Source organism: Prionailurus bengalensis, chromosome A1 (assembly GCF_016509475.1).
Source record: "Prionailurus bengalensis isolate Pbe53 chromosome A1, Fcat_Pben_1.1_paternal_pri, whole genome shotgun sequence".
NCBI classification, from domain to species: domain Eukaryota; kingdom Metazoa; phylum Chordata; class Mammalia; order Carnivora; family Felidae; genus Prionailurus; species Prionailurus bengalensis.
Window position 1 is genome coordinate 18053646 of NC_057343.1, and position 22087 is coordinate 18075732.

The 22087-nt window shown below is 36.0% G+C and overlaps 1 protein-coding gene across 3 annotated transcripts in view; it reads left to right on the top strand.

Moving 5' to 3' along the window:
• COG6 (component of oligomeric golgi complex 6) overlaps positions 1 to 22087 on the top strand; it is an 81730-nt gene that overhangs the window by 35210 nt on the left and 24433 nt on the right. For all 3 annotated transcript variants that reach the window (XM_043577829.1, XM_043577838.1, XM_043577845.1), the window contains exon 13: positions 2321 to 2438. In XM_043577829.1, coding sequence (XP_043433764.1) covers positions 2321 to 2438 — 118 coding nt within the window. The remainder of the gene's footprint in view (positions 1 to 2320; positions 2439 to 22087) is intronic.

The window sequence follows — 22087 nt, forward strand, 5'->3', positions numbered from 1 at the left end:
CAAGCACATCTACCAATTCTTCCCAACTTCTCTCCCCTCTTCCCTTCCTACATTCCTCTTGGAACCCTCATTCTCTTCCTCCAGTCTGGACTGGTTGCTTTCTAGGCCTCCTGCAAGGCTGTGACACTGGGGTTTGTCTTCTTCATCAGCCTGCTCATTCCCTTATGTTGAATTCCCTGATGCCTCAGTTAGCTCTGAATAGTATTTACATGCCTGTAATATTGTAAACATTGAGTGTTTATTCACCAGAACCCTGTGATATAACTGTATTAGAGAGCCTGGGAAAGCTGAAGTTTGGGTATATTGTGGTGGGGGATGAGCATTATGTTAGGAGAATTTGACTCTCATCTTCCATAGCAGGGTTTTTGTAAATAATACGTAAACTGAAAAATCAAGTAATGGCAGGATAAGCATGTTGGGTATAAATATGGAGTGAAATGCAATAACCATCTGTAAGTACTTGGCCCGGTTACTGGTACCTGTTGAGTACTTTGCAACCATTAGTAAATTCTAGATCTGAGTAAGTGCAAAATATGGCTGATAACTCCAATTTTTTTTTTAAATGAATGTAAACATATGTTGTTATCTCTCCAAAGTTTTCATTAAAATGTCAGTTTCTGGGCGCCTGGGCGGCTCAGTCAGTTAAGTGTCCAACTCTTGATTTCAGCTCAGGTCATAATTGATCTCATGGTTCGTGAGTTCGAGTGCCGCATCGGGCTCTCTGCTGACAGCACAGAGCCTGCTTGGGATTCTCTCTCCCTCTCTCTCTGCCCCACCCCAACTCACTCACTCTCTCTCTCAAAATAAATAAATAAACATTAAAGAAATTTTTAAATATCAGTTTCTGTTTGTATCCATTCAGTTTTTTCCCCTGTTGGCTTGGTATATTTTACTATTCAGAAACATACTTATTTTTATTGTATGTATAGGCATGTGTGGGAATTTCTTTCAGTTTATTTTGGTGTTTAGCTTATACTATTTTTAATTGAAATACTTTCTTTTTTGTAAATATAGGTATTATGGCTACCTGTTTAGGAATTTGCTTTTATTTTGCTGTTTACTTTATATATATGTTTGTTAATTTGGTTTGCCTGCATTAACTATATAAGAATTCATTCCAATTTGTTTTAGTTTCAGAATGTATTGAAGTAAATGGCATTAGTATTTGCTTTTATAACATGTCACGTGTAATATATCAGTTTTCTGTAAATTGGCTTTTTTTGTTTGTTTACTATCTAATGGTATTTAGTAATGCCATTATATTTATTTTCAGCAATCTAAATTTCTTTTAGGTATAGTAAGATGGTATTGTGCCATTAGAAATTAGGATTTCCTACTGGATTATGGTATATTTTCACATCAACAAAAACCTTTTCTCCTAATATCAAATTTTTAAATGACTTTCAGTACATGAATTAGAGTAAAATTGGGAATTGTTTTATATACAGGCTTGTTTTACATTCTAGCAAAAATGAGAAAATTCCTTAGATAGGTCTAAGAAATATCCTTGTAATAGCAAATTGAGGAGTATAGTGTGCTAATAATTAGATATTTTAAAATATTACAATATTTTTCATATTCAGTCTAAATTTGCTGCTACTTAGGCAGTCGTATAAAAATTGAGAAACTTTATAATTTATATACGATGTCAGAGTTTTTTTGTTTTACTCACCTTTTTTTTAATGTTTACTTATTTTTTGGGGAGAGAGAGAGAGAGACAGAGAGAGAGAGAGAGAGAGAGAGAGAGAGAGAGAGAACAAGTGGGGGAGGGGCAGAAAGAGAGAAGGACAGAAGATCCAAAGCAGGCTCTGGATTGTCAGCACACAGCCCGATGCAGGGCTCCAACTCACGAACCACAAGATCATGACCCAAGCTGAAGTCAGACACTTAACTGATTAAGCCACCCAGGCGCGTCTGGTGTAAGAGTTTTAATGGAAAGAATAAATCAGTGTTAGTAAAATTTAAATATTTTATGAATAGCGTTATTATTGATGGAATGGCTTCCTTAAAGTTAAAATTAGGTCTTGGATAATCAAGACATGCATTTACCGTAATAGAGAAAAATAGATGGATTTGCATCTTACAAGCGTTTTTCTAAAAGAGATTGTGAAACACTGGAAACATTTGTTTGTTACCTAACTCTTAAGTAAAATATCTCTGTCATTTTTGTGTGAAACTAAAGTAGTTGTTTTTAATTCACAGCTTATATTCTCCATACATACTTTTATTTTAAATCTAGATCTTTTAAGCGAATTATATTCAGTTAAAGAACTCATTGTGTGAGGCTTGTTTTGCAACCTGAAATATTCTTTGCTTTTAGTGGCATTGTTGGAAATAGTGCAGCTACATTATTGACTACCATTGAAGAAATGCATTTGCTAAGCAAAAAAATATTCTTCAATAGCTTGAGTCTTCATGCAAGTAAATTAATGGACAAGGTATGTTTGGAAAATGCAGTTCTTAAACTATGTGAGTGTGAGTTTTGCACATTTAAAAATGTTTTACTGTTTTTACCTTGGTAATTTTTTCCCAGTCCATACAGTGTTGTTTTGAGTTCTTCCTGTGAACAATTAAATTTATTTTGAGATGGCTTTACTGGATCTGGGCTTATAGGCTGGGTTCCTGGAACAGTATAACATTGAGTCATAATTAGAGGTAGAATCTCAAGCCTTAGTTTCACTACCAGTTTTCTATAACCAAAAGTTGTAATTAAAGCAAACTTACTATATTTAGGTCAGGGCTAAGATGACATACAGATTGGAAAACTGAAACTCTTACTGAATGTTATTTTCTAAACAGTTTGCTTATAGTTTTACTCTCCGATGGTCCAGCTTTGTCCTGAAGAAATTTATGCTCCTTTGAGTTATATACTGCAATTAATTACGAAAATAAACAAGATAATAAAAAACTCCCACCGGAAACAAACAAAGCACCACAACAAAAATCTGGTAACAAAAATCCGAGAGTCCCAAGAGCTAGTATTTTCAACTGAGCAGTGTGTTGTGATAAGACCTTAAGGAATGGATTTACAATAAGCAAACCCTTTTTTATTTTTATTTCATTATTAAGGACTCAGGCCTTTTAAGGATGCATCACAATCAACATACTAGCTTTTTTTTTTTTTTCTTTTAATCATACCACTCTAATAGTCTGGCTCTGTTAGACCCAGAATTGTAATATAGAATAGTTGGTAGCATTCCAATCCTGAGTTATCTGGTCAATTTTTACATTCCTAAGTTCAGAGAAGCTTAGGAGTCTGACCTCCCGTAGGACTCAAATTCTTTTGGAAAAGCAACATGAATTTATGGACCTGGACCCGCTTATGTTTTTTTCTGTTGTATATATTTTTGTTTATGTAAGTTTACTAGTAGTCCGTTCTTTTTTTCTTTCTTTAGGATTTTATTTAGTTAGTTAGTTAGTTTTCTAAACTTTTTTTATCGTCAAGTCAGTTAACATACAATGTAGTCTTAGCTTCAGGAGTAGATTCCTGTGATTCATCACTTCCATACAACACCCAGTGCTCATCCCAACAAGTGCCCTCCTCAGTGCCCATCACCCATTTTCCCTACCCCTATCAACCCTGTTCTCTGTTTAAGAGACTCTTATGGTTTGCTTCTCTGTTTGTATCTTACTTTTCCTTCCCTTCCCCTATGGTCATATGTTAAGTTTCTCAGATTCCAACATATGAATGAAATCATGTGATATCTGCCTTTCTCTGACTAACAACAGTTCTGGTTGTGTATATGTTTACATGAGTTCTTACTTAAACAAAAATTTTTTAAAATAGTTCATGTGTACTTTGAACATGAACAAACATTTGCTAGCTGATGAGAGTACAGTGGCAAACAAGATTGGTTGGCCTTGGGTTGCTTCTCCTTTAGTGGAAAATAGTTAAATTAATCAGTGGTTGCCATAGAACCACATGTTTTATGAAAGACATGTGCCCAAGGTGCAATGCTAGCACAAAAGGAGGAGGAGCTTTCCAGAGAGGGAGATAGAAGGCTTAAACTTGGAAGGACGTAGAATTTAAATAGGTAGATAAGGGGGTAGACAGAGGCTATCCTAAGTAGGGGAAATAAAAAGAATGTGTAAGAGCACAAGCTGTGAGTCACCAGTAAACAAATATTTCATTTATTAAAAAATCGCCTGGGGGCGCCTGCGTGGTTCAGTTGGTTAAGTGTCCAACTTCGGCTCAGGTCATGATCTCATAGTTCGTGAGTTCCAACCCTGCGTTGGGCTTTCTGCTGTCAGCACAGAGCCCGCTTCAGATCCTCTGTCCCCCTCTCTCTTTGCCTCTTCCCTGCTGCTTCTCTTTCTCTCAAAATAAATAAATTTAAATTAAAAAAAATCATCTGGAAAGTGGTGTAGCATGTAGATAGGAGAGAGACCAGGTTGCAGACAGGAAGATTATGGGAGTATCAGGGTAGTCTTTTATGAAAATCATGATCTAAGGTAGAGATTCTAGGAACAGCCATGAAGGAACACATTCTTAAAGGGGTAAAGGTAAACCTTCGGAATTTGGTGACTGATTGAATATGGGTACATGAGAGGGAGGAACCTAAAATAATTCCTATGTTACCAACCTGGGAATATTGATAGTAATCACAAGTATCTATAACCTGGAAAGATGGTAAAATTTACAGGATAAAGATGATATTGCTGACATTAGTTAGACAGGATACCTTGAGATATCCTATTTTGTCTTATCCAGTTGGGAGCTGTACAATGGGTTTAGATAGTTTTACATATAAAAGATAGTTGGATCCATGGATTTGGATGAGGTCACTATGAATCATGTTTAATAAGAGCAGAGTTCTCAGACACACAGTCTTGGGAAACCCTGACATTTAAGGGAAGAAAAAAAGCCCACCGTGGTGGGATGCTGAGGGAGGATGATGGGAGACTCAGGAGAAAAGCGAGGAAAGGGTTTTCTCAGAAAAGCCAAGAGAATAGAGTTTCAAGAAGCAGGACATGGTTAATGACAGATACCGTATAAAGAGTTCTAGTAAAAAAAGGACAGTAGATTTGTTATCTTGGACAACATATAGGGATCCGAGACTTACTGAGAACAATTGTAGCTGTGTGCTGAGGACAGGAGCCAGACTGTAGAATGTGGAAAAGCACACAGATGTGCTTATTACCCAAAGTTTTACCGGTTGGAAAACGTGGGCTACAGACTGAAAACATAGTAGGCATTCATATTTTTGAAATTTGAAAGAGAACAACAAAACAAAATGGTAAAAGGAAAGATGGAATTAAATTTCTGTGATAAATTAGGAAACAGGAAAAATTGATTTTTTGAGAAGATCCAACAAAATTGACAACCTTCTGGCAATTCTTTAACCAAAAAAAAAAAAGAATTAAAAATTAGAATATCAGAAATTTGAGATATTAACCAGAGATACGGACTAAAATTTATTAGAAAATACCATATTAAAATGTAACAGTCTTCTGCTAAAATAATCTGAAAATCTGAATACAAAGAGTGATTTTAAGACAATATAAGTGGATAAAAGGGTAAAAAAAAGAAGTGGAAAACTTGAATACACCTGGCGAGGGAAGAAAAATTATTGGAGAACATGCTGCTAGGCTTAGTTGAGGTTATACAGATAGCTTCATCCACACCTATGAACAGATAATTATCCAGAACACAGGAAAATATAGAAGAATTCCCAGTTCAATTTAGGTATTGTAACACTGACATAAAAGCCTTTAGAAGACAGTACAAAAGTGAAAATCACAAATCAGTCACTTTAAATTAAAAAAAAAAAAAGTTAAAAATACCATTAAGCCAAATCCAGGATTATGTTCAAAACAAGTATGGGTTATTTGCAGAAATACAAGAATGTTTAAGTGTTAGAAAATACATTAAATATCTCAGTGTTAAATAAGAAAATTTTATATTATCATGATAGTTGATCAGGTTGTTGGAGGAAAAATCTTACTAAATAGGAAAGCAAAAATTCTTCTTTAACCATGTAAAGATAAGTAAAACTAACAGCCCACATTATAATGAACACAGAAGCACTACCAATATACTCTATGTAAGTCAAGAAAGAATAAGACAAGAATGCTTGCCTTTTTTTTAAATTTTTAAATAATAGAAAGACCAGATTAAAAAGTGAGAGGTATAACTATTTCAAAGGAGGAGACATTAGATTATTTCTAGATGCTATGATTGTCTACTTCAGAAACCCAAGAAAATTAATTGAAAAGTTTTAGAACTAGTAAATGTATTTAGGAAGTTATTTGGTGACCAGATTAATACACAAAAATAGTTTTCAGGGAAGGTGGTGAAGTTGGAGGCACCTATAATCTGTCTCTGCACCGAGACAAAAATTGCACTGACAGAATCCGTCTCCCTCTCAAAATAAACAAATAAAACTTAAAGTGCTCAAAGAAGAAAAAAAATCAAGATGGTCTTTCAAAAGTAAGGGCATTCTTTCACAAAAATGAGACCTTCCCAAATAAAATAAAGCTGAGGGAGCTCATTACTACTAGCCCTGCCCTGTAAGAAATGCTCAAGGGTGCCCTGCGGGGTGAGATGTAAGGACAGTAGACAGTAACTCCAAGCTTTATGAAGAAATAAAGATCTCGATAAAGGTAAACACACAAGCAACTAAAAGTCAGTATTGTAACAAATGTTTGAACTCCACTTTTTGTTACATGATTTAAGAGCCTAATATCTTCTAAAAATATATTTGCTGTAAAAGCTAGCATTGTTGTGACTTTGGTTTGTAATTCCATTTTTTGTCTACATGATGCATTTAAGAGGCTAATGTGTTTAAAATAATTATTAGTTTGTATTTCGTGACATCAGCTACTGACAGGGTGGGGGTGGAGCTGTAAAGGAGCAGAGGTTTTTTGTAGGTTATTGAGGTTATTGACGTTAGCTGGTATAAAGTCAAATTAGAGTGTTACATAATTTTCAGACCTTAAACGTAATCCCCATGGGAAACACAAAAAAAAATAGCTAAATATACACAAAAAAATGAGAATTGAAATGTTGCATTCACTACAAAAACCAACTTAAAAAAAGACAATAATGCAGGAAATGAGAGACAACAAAAGACTATAAGGTATATAGAAAATAATAGCAAAATGGTAGAAGTAAGTTTCTTCTTACCAGTATTTACCCTGAATATAAACAGATTAAATTCTCCAATAAACAGATAAGAGACTGGCAGAATGGATAAAACTACAAGATGCAACTATATGCTGTCTACAGGAGACTTATTTTACATCTAAAGACACATAATGAAAGTGAAAGGGAGGAGAAAGATAATCCATGTAAATACTAACCAGAAGAGAGCAAACGTGGTGATAACATCAGACAAAATAAACTTTATTATTATTTTTTTTAATATATGAAATTTATTGTCAAATTGGTTTCCATACAACACCCAGTGCTCATCCCAAAAGATGCCCTCCTCAATGCCCATCGCCTACCCTCCCCTCCCTCCCACCCCCCATCAACCCTCAGTTTGTTCTCAGTTTTTAAGAGTCTCTTATGCTTTGGCTCTCTCCCACTCTAACCTCTTTTTGTTTTCTTTCCTTCCCCTCCCCTATAGGTTTCTGTTAAGTTTCTCAGGATCCACATAAGGGTGAAAACATATGGTATCTTTCTCTGTATGGCTTATTTCACTTAGCATCACACTCTCCAGTTCCATCCACGTTGCTACAAAGGGCCATATTTCATTCTTTCTCATTGCCACGTAGTACTCCATTGTGTACATAAACCACAATTTCTTTATCCATTCGTCAGTTGATGGACATTTAGGCTCTTTCCACAATTTGGCTATTGTTGAGAGTGCTGCTATAAACATTGGGGTACAAGTGCCCCTATGCATCAGCACTCCTGTATCCCTTGGGTAAATTCCTAGCAGTGCTATTGCTGGGTCATAGGGTAGGTCTATTTTTAATTTTTTGAGGAACCTCCACACTGTTTTCCAGAGTGGCTGTACCAGTTTGCATTCCCACCAACAGTGCAAGAGGGTTCCCGTTTCTCCACATCCTCTCCAGCATCTATAGTCTCCTGATTTGTTCATTTTGGCCACTCTGACTGGCGTGAGGTGATATCTGAGTGTGGTTTTGATTTGTATTTCCCTGATGAGGAGCGACGTTGAGCATCTTTTCATGTGCCTGTTGGCCATCTGGATGTCTTCTTTAGAGAAGTGTCTATTCATGTTTTCTGCCCATTTCTTCACTGGGTTATTTTTTTTTGGGGTGTGGAGTTTGGTGAGCTCTTTATAGATTTTGGATACTAGCCCTTTGTCCGATATGTCATTTGCAAATACCTTTTCCCATTCCGTTGGTTGCCTTTTAGTTTTGTTGATTGTTTCCTTTGCTGTGCAGAAGCTTTTTATCTTCATGAGGTCCCAATAGTTCATTTTTGCTTTTAATTGCCTTGCCTTTGGGGATGTGTCAAGTAAGAAATTGCTGCGGCTGAGGTCAGAGAGGTTTTTTTCCTGCTTTCTCCTCTAGGGTTCTGATGGTTTCCTCTCTCACATTCAGGTCCTTTATCCATTTTGAGTTTAAGACAAAATAAACTTTAAGTCAAAAATTATTATAGGAGATAAACAAGGGCAATTGGATATTAATCAAACGTTCAATACAGCAAGAACATAAAACAATTATTAAACTTAACTGATGACAAACAGCAAAATATATGAAGCCAAAACTAACAGAATTGAAGGGAGAAATAGATCTGTATTTATAGTTGGAGACTTCAGTAACCTATTTACATTAATAGAATAATCAGACAGAAGTTGACACAGTCAACTGATGAGATCTAATGAACGTATACAGAGCACTCTACCCAACAAAAACAACAGTGTACACGTTCTTCTGAAGTACACATTGCTCATTTTCGATGGTAGTTGTATGTTAGGCCACAAATTGATCTTAGTATATTTTAAAAGATAGACATGATACAAACTGTCCTCTCTGACCACAACAGGATAAAGTTACAAATCAGTAACAAAAAGAAAACTGAGTTTACTCACAAATCTATAGAAATTTAATCATAAACTACTTAGAGACAAATGAAAATGAAAACACAACATGTCAAAACTTACAGGATGCAGTGAAAGTGGTATCAAGGGGAAACTTTATAGCTATAAATACTTACATTTAAAAATCAAGAAAGGCCCCTGGGTGGCTCAGTGGATTGAGTATCCAGCTTTTGATTTCAGCTCAGGTCATGATCCCTGGGTTGTGGAGCTCTGTGCTGAGTGTGGAGCCTGCTTAAGATTCTCTTTCTTTCCTTCTGCCCCTCTCCCCTGCTTGCAATCTCACTCTCTTTCTCTCTCAAAAAACAAAATAAGAAAGATGTCAAATCATCAACTAACTTTACACCTTCAGGAATGAGAAAAGAATACACTGAACTCAAATCTAACACAAAGGAAATAATAAAGACTAGAGCAGTCTTTATTCTAATCTAAATGGAGATTAGAAAAACAAAGAGAAAATCAGTCAAACCAAAATATGGTTCTTTGAATATGTCAACGAAATTGACAAACCGTTACCCAGTCTAGACTAAGAAAAAAGAGAAGATTCATATTACTAAAATTAGACGTGAAAGTGAGACATTACTACCAATTGTATGGAAATAAAAAGGACTTTATGAGAGTATTATTGAACAACAGTATGCCAACAAATTGGATAATCAGATAAAATGGACAAATTCCTAGAAATACAAAAGCTACCAGGACTCATGAAGAATTAGATTGAATAGACCTGTAACTAGTAGAGAGATCAAATCAGTAATCAAAAATCAATTGCACACCCACTCTGCAAACAAAAGCCCTAGATCTCATGGCTTCACTGGTGAGTTCTACTAAACGTTTAAAGAACTACTATCAGTCCTTCTCAAACTTTTTTTAAAAATTGAAGAGGAGGGAACACTTCTTAACTCATTCCATGAGGCCAGTCTTACCCTGAAACCAAAGCCAGAAAAAGACACTACAAGAAAAGGAACTAGAGGGGCGCCTGGGTGGCTCAGTCGGTTGAGTGTCCGACTTTGGCTCAGGTCATGATCTCATGGCTTGTGAGTTCGAGCCCCACGTCGGGCTCTGTGCTGATAGCTCAGAGCCTGGAGCCTGCTTCCGATTCTGTGTCTCCCTCTCTCTCTGCCCCTAACCCACTCGCTGTCTCTGTCTCTCTCAAAAATAAAATAAACATTAAAAAAAAATTTAAAAAAAAAAGGAACTAGAGACCAATATCCCTCATGAAACCTATGCAAAAATCATCAGCATAATACTAATGAACCAAATTAGGAAGCATATTAAAAAGATTTTACACCATGATCAAGTGAGATTTATTCCTGGAATGCATATGAAAGTCACACAATATAGTTATCATTTAACAAATGGAAAAAAAAACATGGTCATCTCAATTGATGCAGAAAAAGCATTTGACAAAATTCAGCACCCTGTCATGATAAAAACACTCAACAAACTAAGAATTGAAGGAAACTATCTCAACATAATACAAAACTTCCAGCAAACATCATGCTCTTTTCCGAAAGGAAGAGACTAAAAGCTTTTCCTTTAAGATCAGGAACAAGGCAAGGATGCCCACTTTCACCACTTCTGTTAAAAATAGTGTTGAAGTGGGGCGCCTGGGTGGCTCAGTCAGTTAAGTGTCTGACTTCAGCTCAGGTCATGATGTCACTGCTCGCGAGCTCCATGTTGGGCTCTGTGTTGACAACTCAGAGCTTGGAGTCCACTTTGGATTCTGTGTCTCCCTCCCTTTCTGCCCCTCCCCTGCTCGTGCTCTGCCTCTCTCTCTCAAAAATAAATAAACATTAAAACAAACAAACAAAATAGTCTTGCAAGTTCTAGCCATAACAGTTAGTTAAGAAAGAGAAACAAAAGTTACCCAAATTGGAAAGGCAAAAGTAAAATTGTCTTTGTAGATGATGTGATCTTATATGTAGAAAACCCTAAAGATTCTAGCAAAAAAACAAACAAACAAACAAAACTAGTGAGTGACTTCAGCAAAGTAGCAGGGTGTAAAATCAATACCAAAAAATCCGTTACATTTCTATACACTAACAATGGAAAGGAAATTATGAAAAAATTCTATTTATAATAGCATTAAAAAGAATAAAATGCTTAGGAATTAACCAGGGAGATGATAGACGTGTACAATGAAAACTATAAATGTTGCTGAAAGAATTGAAGAGGACATGTCAATGGAAAGACATCCCATGTTCATAGATTAGAAGACTTTCTATTATTAAGATATCAATTCAAAACAATTATAGATTCAGTATAATTCTTACCAAAATCTTAAGGACATTTTTTTCAAAAATAGAAAAACCCATTCTATAATTCATGTGGAATCTCACAGGATCCTGCATAGCCAAAACAATCTTGGAAAAGAAGAAAGCTAGAGGATTCACATTTCCTAATTTCAGAACTTAATACAAAGCAACAGTAATGAAAACAATGTAGTATTAACATAAAGGCAGATACATAGCACAATGAAATAGAATAGAGAACCCAGAAATAAACCCTTGCTTTTATGGTCAAAAGATTTTTGGCAAGGATGCCAAGACCATTCTATGGGGAAAGGACAGTCTTTTTTTAACACGGTGTTGTGAAAACTGGATAATCACATGCAAAAAATGAAGTTAGACCCTTATCTAACACCGTATACAAACATTAACTCAAGTAAGATCAAAGACTTAAAGGTAGACCTAGAATTATAAAATTCTTAAGATAGGACAAAAGCCTCACAACATTGCCACTATTTGGAACACATAGAATATATGAGGACTTTCAAAACTCAACAACAGCAAAATACTCTGACACAAAAATAGGCAAAAGACAAATAGCACACATGGAACATTTTCTAGGATAGAAATAAGGTAGGCTACAAAAGAAATCTTAGCAAATTCAGAGACTTAAACTATATCAGCTATCTTCCCTGACCACAATGATATGAAACTGAAATCAGTAACGAGGAAAACTGGAAAATTTAACATGGAAATTGAACAACACACTCCTGATCAACCAAGGGATCAAAGAAGAAATTAAAAGGGAAATAAAAAAGTTTCTTGAGACAAATGAAAATGGAAATACTATATACCAGAAGTAATGGGATACAGCAAAACCAGTTCTAAGAGGGAAGTTCATAGCAATAAACACTTACGTTAAGAAGCAAGCGAAAGCCCAAGTAACCTTCCTGTACACCTTAGGGAATGATAGAAAGAACAAACTGAGCCCAAAGTTAACAGAAGGAAAGAGATAATAAGGGTTAGAGCAGAAGTAGATGAAATACAGAACAGGAAAACAATAGAAAGGATTAACTAAACTAAGAGTTGGTTCTTTGTAAAGATGAACAAAATTGACAAACTATTAGCTAGACTCACCAAGCAAAATAGAAGACCCAAATCAAAACTATAAACAAAAAAGGAGACATTTCAGCTGATTTTTTGGAAGAGTTTGAGAAAGACTGATGTGAATTCTTTAAATGCTTGGTGAAATATAACAGTGAAGCCATCTAGTCCTGGGCTTTCTTTAAAATTTTTAAACTGATTTCATCTCCTTACTAGCAGTTGGTCTATTCAGATTTTCTGTTTCACCCTAATTCAGTTTTGGCAGGTTGCATTCCTTCTAGGTTGTCCAGTTTGTTGGTATATAGTTGTACATAGTACCTCTTATGATCCTTTGTATATTTGTCATAGCAGTTGTAGTGAGCACTTAGTATTGGCCACACACACACATACACTAATGGTTAAAATGGTTACATAATAAGGAAGAAAGGAAAGAGTAATATCCCTATATGCCAGATCTCATGGGACTTATTAGTTCGGTGAATAACTAGTTCCCTTCATTTTGTGCTAACTTATTATCTTTTGTACCCTTTTCATTGTGCCAAGCTTACTTTGCAAGAACACCTTGAATTAAGCTTGTCAGTTTCTCTTTTGTATACTGACTGCTGAGCACTCCTGAAGAAAATCATGTAGACACGCAGACTGGATTTACCAAAACTCACCATCTCCAACCTCAGCAAAGCCCGCCATAATGGCAGTCGTACATATGCTTAAGCAGCCATTCCTGTTTACCTGTCACCCATTTTCTCAAATCTATGCTTGCTCCTACTTAGATTGCCAGCCTTTGCTAACATTGGAAAATAGGCATTGTAAAATACCTTTGCCCTTACGCTATATGAGCAAAAAGTGACATCTTTTTTGGGGCGGGGGGAGGGGGTTCAATGATTCTAGTGAGAATGAACATTGAAAATAGTTTATTGGCTGTTTGTGAGTTGCTTGTTCATGTCCTTTGCCATTTTCCTCCTGGGTTTTGTCTTATTATTTTCTGATATTCTTTATACATTAGGAATATAACTGTTACTTTTATTAGAAATATTTTCTCCAGGTCATTGTTGGCTTTTACATTTGCCTATAGTATTTTCTGACACATTACTTCTGGTTTTTACATAGTAAAATCTGAAGTTTTTGTTGTTGTTGGTAGTGGTAGTTTTTTTCTTCGCAGGGTCGGGGTGGGGGTTCCCTTTGGGAGTATGTGATGCTTGAAAACTTCCCCACAACCAGAAAATATAGTTAGAATTTAATATATGATAGCATCTGTCAGTGGGACAATATTAGATTATTTAATAAAGTTATTTAGATGCATGTTCTTAGGTGTTTTTGTGGTTTCATTTTTACAGCAATTTTTAATCTACCTGAAGTTTATTTTTGTCCATGCTGAGAAGGAAGGGTTTCTTTATTTTTCCCAAGTGGTTATCCATTTATTCTATTTTTACTCAGACTACTATGTTCTTCTATATTTTATGTCTCTAGTAAAGTTAAAATAGAAGTTGCAAGAAAATAAGAAAATAAAATGGATAAAGAGGATGGCATCTTTCAATTAAAACCTAGAACAATATAGGGTATAAATGGGGGGGGGATTAATTGTAATTTGAATATTTTAAGTGCAAGTTATGTGAGTTTATAGCAGTGGATGGGTTTTGACTATTATTGGTTACTGTTATCATTATCAGTAATTATGCCCTGAAATGTTTTTCTCAGATATGAATTGGGCTATATTTAGAGATATTTTAACATTAATCAAAATGGGAATATGATGCTGTTTATAGCTTGCATGTTGCTTACATCTGCAACCATGTCAGGGTTCTTTCAAGAATTATCCTCCTTTCATTACATTTTACTGTTCCATATTTTATATTATATTTTTTTCTTATTCTGCATCTTGTAAATCATTCACTTCTTTTACAAAGATTCTACCCTTATAAGGAAAACAACACTTACTCAGAATGGTCTTCATTAGCAAAGCACCCAAGTGGAAATCTTTGTTAATAAAATTTTAAGTAAGTGAAAACAATAAATAAATACATAAATAAAATAAAATTTTAAGTATATGGTAAAATTATTAGGAAGAGTAGCCTTTAAAATAAAGGTATTGCCAGAAATGAACTCTCTTTATATGATTCCTTCTGTGCTTTTAAAAAGACATATTTGGAAACTAATTCTTTATTCGCTATAAAAAATACATTCAAGGACATCATTTTATTGACAGTTGTATCTTTTCCCTAACAAAGCAGTTTGCAGCACTTGAGAGTATCCAAGTGTGTGCGCTCCCTCCTTATCACCTCTCTTGAAACGTTCATAACTGCAAAGCCAGCAATGTCTAAAGGGAATTCAGTCTTCCTCGACTTACGACTGGGCTGTGTCCCAAAAATATCCTAAGTTGAGAATGCATTTAATACACCTAACCTACATCATAGCTTAGCCTAACCTAATCTTAAACGTGCTCAGAACACTTCCATTAGCCTGGAGTTGGGCAGCATCATCTAATACAAAACCTATTTCATAATTAAAGCATTGAGTATGTCATGTAATCTCTTGAATACCGTACCGAAAGTGAGACAGAAACTGGTTGTGTGCTCACAGAGTGGTCATCAGTTGTTTACTCTTGTGACCGCCTGGCTGACTGGGAGCCGCTGCTTGCTGCTTCTGCCCCGCGTCACAGGAGAGAAGTGCACTGCCTGGTGATGGCCCGGGGAAAAAATCAAAATTCAGAATTTGAAATACAGTTTCTACTGAATGCGTATTGCTTTCACATGGTTGTAAAGTCAAAAAGTTCTAAGTTGAACCATCATAAGTCAGGAACCGTTTATGTGTATCTGTGCTGCAAAATACACAGTGCCATATCAATTTAAGCTAGACAGGCGTTGGCTAAAATTCTTTTCACTATAGTGGTGTTATAATTCTAATTTAACATGTGTCATAAATGAAACCCAAATAAAATTAATAGTAGTCAGGGTTAATTTACTCAGGCCTCTGGAAAAACTAAACTAAACTGAACTAAACTAAATGGTCCTTTAAATAAATTGTGACTTCAATTCTAGTATTTAGTTTGTGTTTAGAATCTTCTTTTACTGTTCAAAATGTAGTAAATGGACCAGAAGCTTAGCCATCACTTCTGAGCTTCTTAGACGTTCAAAAATCTTAGGCTTGCCTAGACCTACTGAATCCGAATATGCATTTGAAGGTTCCCTGATCATCCGTACGCATGTTAAAGTTTGACAAATGCTGTCCTACATGAAGAGTTTGAGTTTTACATTATTCTTTACAGATTGTTCTGCCAGGGAAAACAGAAACAGTATTCTCAGCTAAAATGCTTTTTAAAATTTTAAATAAAATTATGTTAAATAAAAAGTTGTAATTATTTGAAGTTATCTCAAACAAATGTTAGTTTGCATCTTAAGATTTATCTTGGGTATTTTTATCGACTTAAGAACTTTAATTCCATAAGTAAATACGTAGGACAAGAGGGAATTTTTGGAGGTGATGGATATGTTTTATGGCATCGAATTTGGTGATGGTTTCACGGGTGTATGTGTATCTCCAAACTCACCAAATTATATACGTTAAGTAAGTACAGCTGTTTGTTATGTCAATCATACCTCTCAATAAAGTGGTTTTAAAAAACACCTTAGTTCTATGTATTGTCAGTTGCTAGAACATACATGCATGCAGATAGAGCAAAAGGAGTCGATATATAAAATGAAGAAGTCAATTTAAAAATAGGAGGGTTGTGTTTTTTTTTGCTTGGTTTTTTTATTTTTGAAAGTAGATGGGTGAGTGGCCTTCTAAGAAGCTACAGAACAGAAAATTAGAGGACTTTAAATGGAAGATATTTGAAAAAGTAAAACTAAAGTTGACAGTGGAATAAAGGCTTAACAGTTTTTGTAATTTGTATGGTGCAGCCTTTGCATTTTCTTTGAAAAAAATCAGAGGTGCACCTGGGTGTCTCAGTCAGTTAAACGTCTGACTCTTGGTTTTCAGCTCAGGCCATGATCTCACAATTTGTGAGATCAAGCCGAGCGTCATTGGGCTCCACCCTGACAGCATGGGGCCTGCTTGGCATTCTCTATCTCACTCTCCCTCTGCCCTTCCCCTGCTTGTGCACGCTCTGTCCGCAAATAAATAAACTTTAAAAAAAAAAAAAAGAAAAAAAAGAGCATCTACCTATAAAAGGGATGAAAAGTGTCATAATAAACAGTCACAGGAAGTACAACTCTGTTTAGTTTCTAGCGGTATACATTTTTTAAAAAGAGAGGTTCTACATAAGGGAAGAGAAGCAAAAACAATATAAAAACAGGGAGGGCGACAAACCATAAGAGGCTCTTAAATATAGAGAACAAACCGAGGGTTGCTGGAGGGGTTGTGGGTGGGGGGATGGCTAAATGGACAAGGGGCATTAAGGAAGACACTTGGGATGAGCACTGGGTGTTACATGTAGGGGATGAATCACTGGATTCTACTCCTGAAATCATTATTGCACTATATGCTGAGTAACTTGGATGTAAATTAAAAAAAAAAAAAAGCCAATAAAAAAAGTTAGAAAAAGAGACGTTCTAATATGTGGAATATGAAATTTTCAGTAGACTACATGTTTTTAAATGTGAGATTTTTATAGTTCAACTTTATCAATTGGAAAATGTACATAAAACTTACGTGTCTTTCATAAAGCTCTTTTGTACATTAATTATTAATGGCCATGTTGTTTATGAATTTTGGATACTTTTATAATCCATTGTTGATTTTCAGTGCTTACAAAATCTAAACAAAAAGATCAAAAGAACTTTCTTTTTAAGTGGCGATGTAACTGACAGTACACAAATCTTAAGTGTGTAGTTAGCTGAATTTTTGTATTTCTGTATGCTCATTAATCTCCACCCAGATCAAGGCATCAAACATTTCCAGCATCTCAGAAAGCTTCTTTATGCCTTTACTCAGTCCCCCCAAGGCAAACCATTATCTGACTTTTATTTCCTATTTTTGTGTGCTATTCAAATTCACATAAATAGATAGATAAATGCTTTCTCCAACTTTTTTGGATCTGACTCCTTTCAATTTAACATATCTGTAAGATTCACCCATGTTGTCTGCAGTAGTTATTTTTCAGTTATTGTGTAATAATTCAGTTGTAGAAATGCACCACCGTGTATTGATGAACACTGGATTGTTTCCAGTTCTTAGGTACTGTAAATAAGGATCCAGTGAATATTCATGTACATGTCTTTTGATGGATGTAAGTTTTCATTTCTCTCGTGTGTATACACAGGAATGGAGTGTCTGGGTGATGGGACTGATAATGTTAGTAGATACCACCAGGCATCTTTTAAAGCGTGTGTACCAGTTTAGTCCACCAGAAACGTGTGAGAATTTCGTTTGTTCCACATCCTCTCCAGTACTTGATAGTGCTGATCTTTTCAGTTTCAGCCATTGTGGAAATTATGTGGTGGTATTTCATTTGTGATTTGCACTTTCCTGAAGACTATAAAGATGTTGAACAGTCTTTCATAGGTTTATTGGTTGCTGGATATACTCTCTGTGAAGTGTCTTTTGAAGTCTGTTACCCAGTTTTCTATTGGGTTATCTATTTTTCTTACTGATTTGTAAGATTTTTTTTTAAATGTGTTCTGGATAAAAGGAAGCATTACAAATATTTTCTCCCAATTTAACGTGTCTTTTCACTCTCTTAGTGGAGTATTTTGATGAACAGAATTTCTTCACTTTAATTTTGTTCTGTATCCTGACTTTTATTTATCTAGTCTCTTCCTGCCCTTAGGTTATGAAGTTATTCTTACATGTTTTTTTCTAAGAAGCTTGGTTTCTTTAGTTTCCACATTTAGGTCTTTGATCCATCTCAGATTAATTTTTAACTATGTGATGAGGTAGTGGTCAAGGTTAATTTTTTCCCCATATGAATATCTAGTACATCAAGCACCATTTATTATAAAGGTAATCCTTTCCCACTGAATTGCAGTGGAAACTGTCAGAAATCGCAAGACCATATATGTGTGGATTTGTTTTGTGAATGTTTATTCTACTCCCATTGGTTTATTTGTCTGTTCTTGTGCCAGTACCACACTGTCCCGTATAACACTTAACCATTAGATTTCCATTTCACTTGGATGAAATTAAGTTGAAGTGATAGGAGGATGTTAATTAGATACTTTTCTACTTTAGAGTTTCTTTCCATTATTTTTACTACATTATTATAAAATTATAGATTTTATTTATCTGACAACCTCCACAGTTTTCATTTGCTTTTGAAGCATAATTCTGACCCAGGGCTAATCTGGTATGTGTAAAAGTACTTCATAGAATGTCGGTTTGTTAAATGAAGTGAGTTCAAGTAGTACTTGTATCATTTGTCATTGGCTCTAACTAAGGCATGAGTTTGGTTTGAATTTGTGCAGCTTTTACAGACCTTAATTCAAGGGGATCAAAAAAGGTTCTCTTCAGCTATCTCCTATTGGTGCATGAAATTTCTGTCACTAGCCTTCTGTTTGGCGATTGAAAAATGAAATTTGTATTTCCCTGATGAGGAGTGACGTTGAGCATCTTTTCATGTGCTTGTTGGCCATCTGGATGTCTTCTTTAGAGAAGTGTCTATTCATGTCTTCTGCCCATTTCTTCACTGGATTATTTGTTTTTCGGGTGTGGAGCTTGGTGAGTTCTTTATAGATTTTGGATACTAGCCCTTTGTCCGATATGTCATTTGCAAATATCTTTTCCCATTCCGTCGGTTGCCTTTTAGTTTTGTTGATTGTTTCTTTTGCAGTGCAGAAGCTTTTTATCTTCATGAGGTCCCAATAGTTCTTTTTTGCTTTTAATTCCCTTTCCTTTGGAGATGCGTCAAGTAAGAAATTGCTGCGGCTGAGGTCAGAGAGATTTTTCCCTGCTTTCCTCTCTAGGGTTTTGATGGTTTCCTGTCTCACGTTCAGGTCCTTCATCCATTTTGAGTTTATTTTTGTGAATGGTGTAAGAAAGTGTTCTAGTTTCATTCTTCTGCATGTTACTGTCCAGTTCTCCCAGCACCATTTGTTAAAGAGACTGTCTTTTTTCCATTGGATATTCTTTCCTGCTTTGTCAAAGATTAGTTGGCCATACTTCTGTGGGTCCAATCCTGGAGTCTGTATTCCATTGGTCTAAGTGTCTGTTTTTGTGCCAATATCATGCTGTCTTGATTATTACAGCTTTGTAGTAGAGGCTAAAGTCTGGGATTGTGAAGCCTCCTGCTTTGGTCTTCTTCAAAATTACTTTGGCTATTCGGGGTCTTTTGTGGTTCCATACAAATTTTAGGATTGCTTGTTCTAGCTTCGAGAAGAATGGTGGTGCAACTTTGATTGGGATTGCATTGAATGTGTAGATAGCTTTGGGTAGTATTGACATTTTAACAATACTTATTCTTCCAATCCATGTGCATGGAATGTTTTTCCATTTCTCCATATCTTCTTCAATTTCCTTCATAAGCTTCCTATAGTTTTCAGCATGCAGATCTTTTGCATCTTTGGTTAGGTTTATTCCTAGGTATTTTATGATTCTTGGTGCAATTGTGAATGGGATCAATTTCTTTATTTGTCTTTCTGTTGCTTCATTATTAGTGTACAAATCAAAACCACACAGAGATATCACCTCACACCAGTCAGAGTGGCTAAAATGAACAAATCAGAAGACTATAGATGCTGGAGAGGATGCGGAGAAACAGGAACCCTCTTGCACTGTTGGTGGGAATGCAAACTGGCGTAGCTGCTCTAGAAAACAGTGTGGAGGTTCCTCAAAACATTCAAAATAGATATACCCTATGACCCAGCAATAGCACTGCTAGGAATTTACCCAAGGGATACAGGAGTGCTGATGCATAGGGGCACATGTACTCCAATGTTTATAGCAGCACTTTCAATAATGGCCAAATTATGGAAAGAGCCTAAATGTCCATCAACTGATGAATGGATAAAGAAATTGTGGTTTTTATGCACAATGGAATACTACTTGGCAATGAGAAAGAATGAAATACGGCCTTTTGTAGCAACGTGGATGGAACTAGAGAGTGTTATGCTAAGTGAAATAAATCATACAGAGAAAGACAGATACCATGTTTTCACTCTTATGTGGATCCTGAGAAACTTAACGAAGACCCTGGGGGAGGGGAAGGAGGAAAAAAAAAAGTTAGAGAGGGAGGGAGCCAAACCATAAGAGACTCTTAAAAACTGAAAACAGGGGCGCCTGGGTGGTTCAGTCAGTTGAGCATCTGTCATGATCTCACGGTTCGTGAGTTCGAGCCCTGTGTCGGGCTCTGTGCTGCTGACAGCTCAGAGCCTGGAGCCTGCTTCGGATTCTGTGTCTCCCTCTCCCTCTGCCCCTCCCCTGACCTCACTTTCTCTCCATCTCTCTCAAAGATAAACATTAAAAAAATTTTTTTTTTAAAGAAAGAAATATGGGGCGCCTGGGTGGCTCAGTCGGTTAAGCATCCGACTTCAGCCCGGGTCACGATCTCGCGGTCCGTAAGTTCGAGCCCCGCGTCGGGCTCTGGGCTGATGGCTCAGAGCCTGGAGCCTGCTTCCGATTCTGTCTCCCTCTCTCTCTGCCCCTCCCCCATTCACGCTCTGTCTCTCTCTCTGTCAAAAATAAATAAACGTTAAAAAAATTAAAAAAAAAAAAAGAAAGAAATATGGGGAATCCTTCAGACTAAAATACAGAGACACTGGACAGTAACTCAAATTCACATGAAGAAATAACACCACTAAAGGTTCTGATATAGGCAAAGAAAGTATTAATGTATTTTCCATTTGTAATTCCCTTTTTCCCCCTGATTCAAAAGACAACGGCATGAAGCAATAATTATAATTCTGTGTTAATGAGTCCACAACATAGAAAGATACAATTTGTAACTATAGTAGTATAAAGGAAGAGGAGACCTGGTCTACATAAGAGTAAAGCTTTTGTGTGCTATTGAAAGTAAGTTGACATTAACCTGAAGTATACTATTATAAATTTAGATGTTTAATTCTAATTCCCAGGACACCACTAAGAAACTAACAAACACCACACACACACTCACACACATATATATGTAAATAAACAGTAAGGGAATTAAAGGAGCATACTGGAAAATACTAACACAAAAGAAGGCAGTAACAGAGGGACAGAGGAACAAAAACAGTTAAGACATAAGAATAACAAAAGAGCAGACACAAATTCTACTTTATCATCAATTAAGTGTGAAAGGAGTAAACATGCCGTCCAAAAAGCAGAGACTGGCAGATGGACCTTTAAAAAAAAAAAAAAAAAGATCCAACTACCCATATGCTATCTTCAAGAAACAAAAGGTTTAGGGGCACCTGGGTGGCTCAGTCAGTTGAGCATCTGACTCTTGATTTCAGCTCAGGTCATGATCCCATGGTCTGTGAATTCAAGCCCCACACTGGGCTCTGCTCTGACAGTGCGGAACCTGTTTGGGATTCTCTCCCCCGCCCCTCCCCCCTGCCGCTCCTCTATTCATGCTGCAGGCGCTTGCTCTCTCTCTCAAAATACATGCATAAACATTAAAAAAAACAAGAACAGAAAGGTTTAAATACACAAAGAGGTTGAAAGTGAAAGGATGGGAAATGACAGACTTTGCAAGCAAAAACCAAGAGCTAGAGTAGTTATGCTAATTTCAGATAAAATAAACTTTAAAGACAAACACCACTAGAAACAAACACACTTTATAATCTTTATTATCAAGAAGACCTGACGATTATAAACGTGTGCATCTAA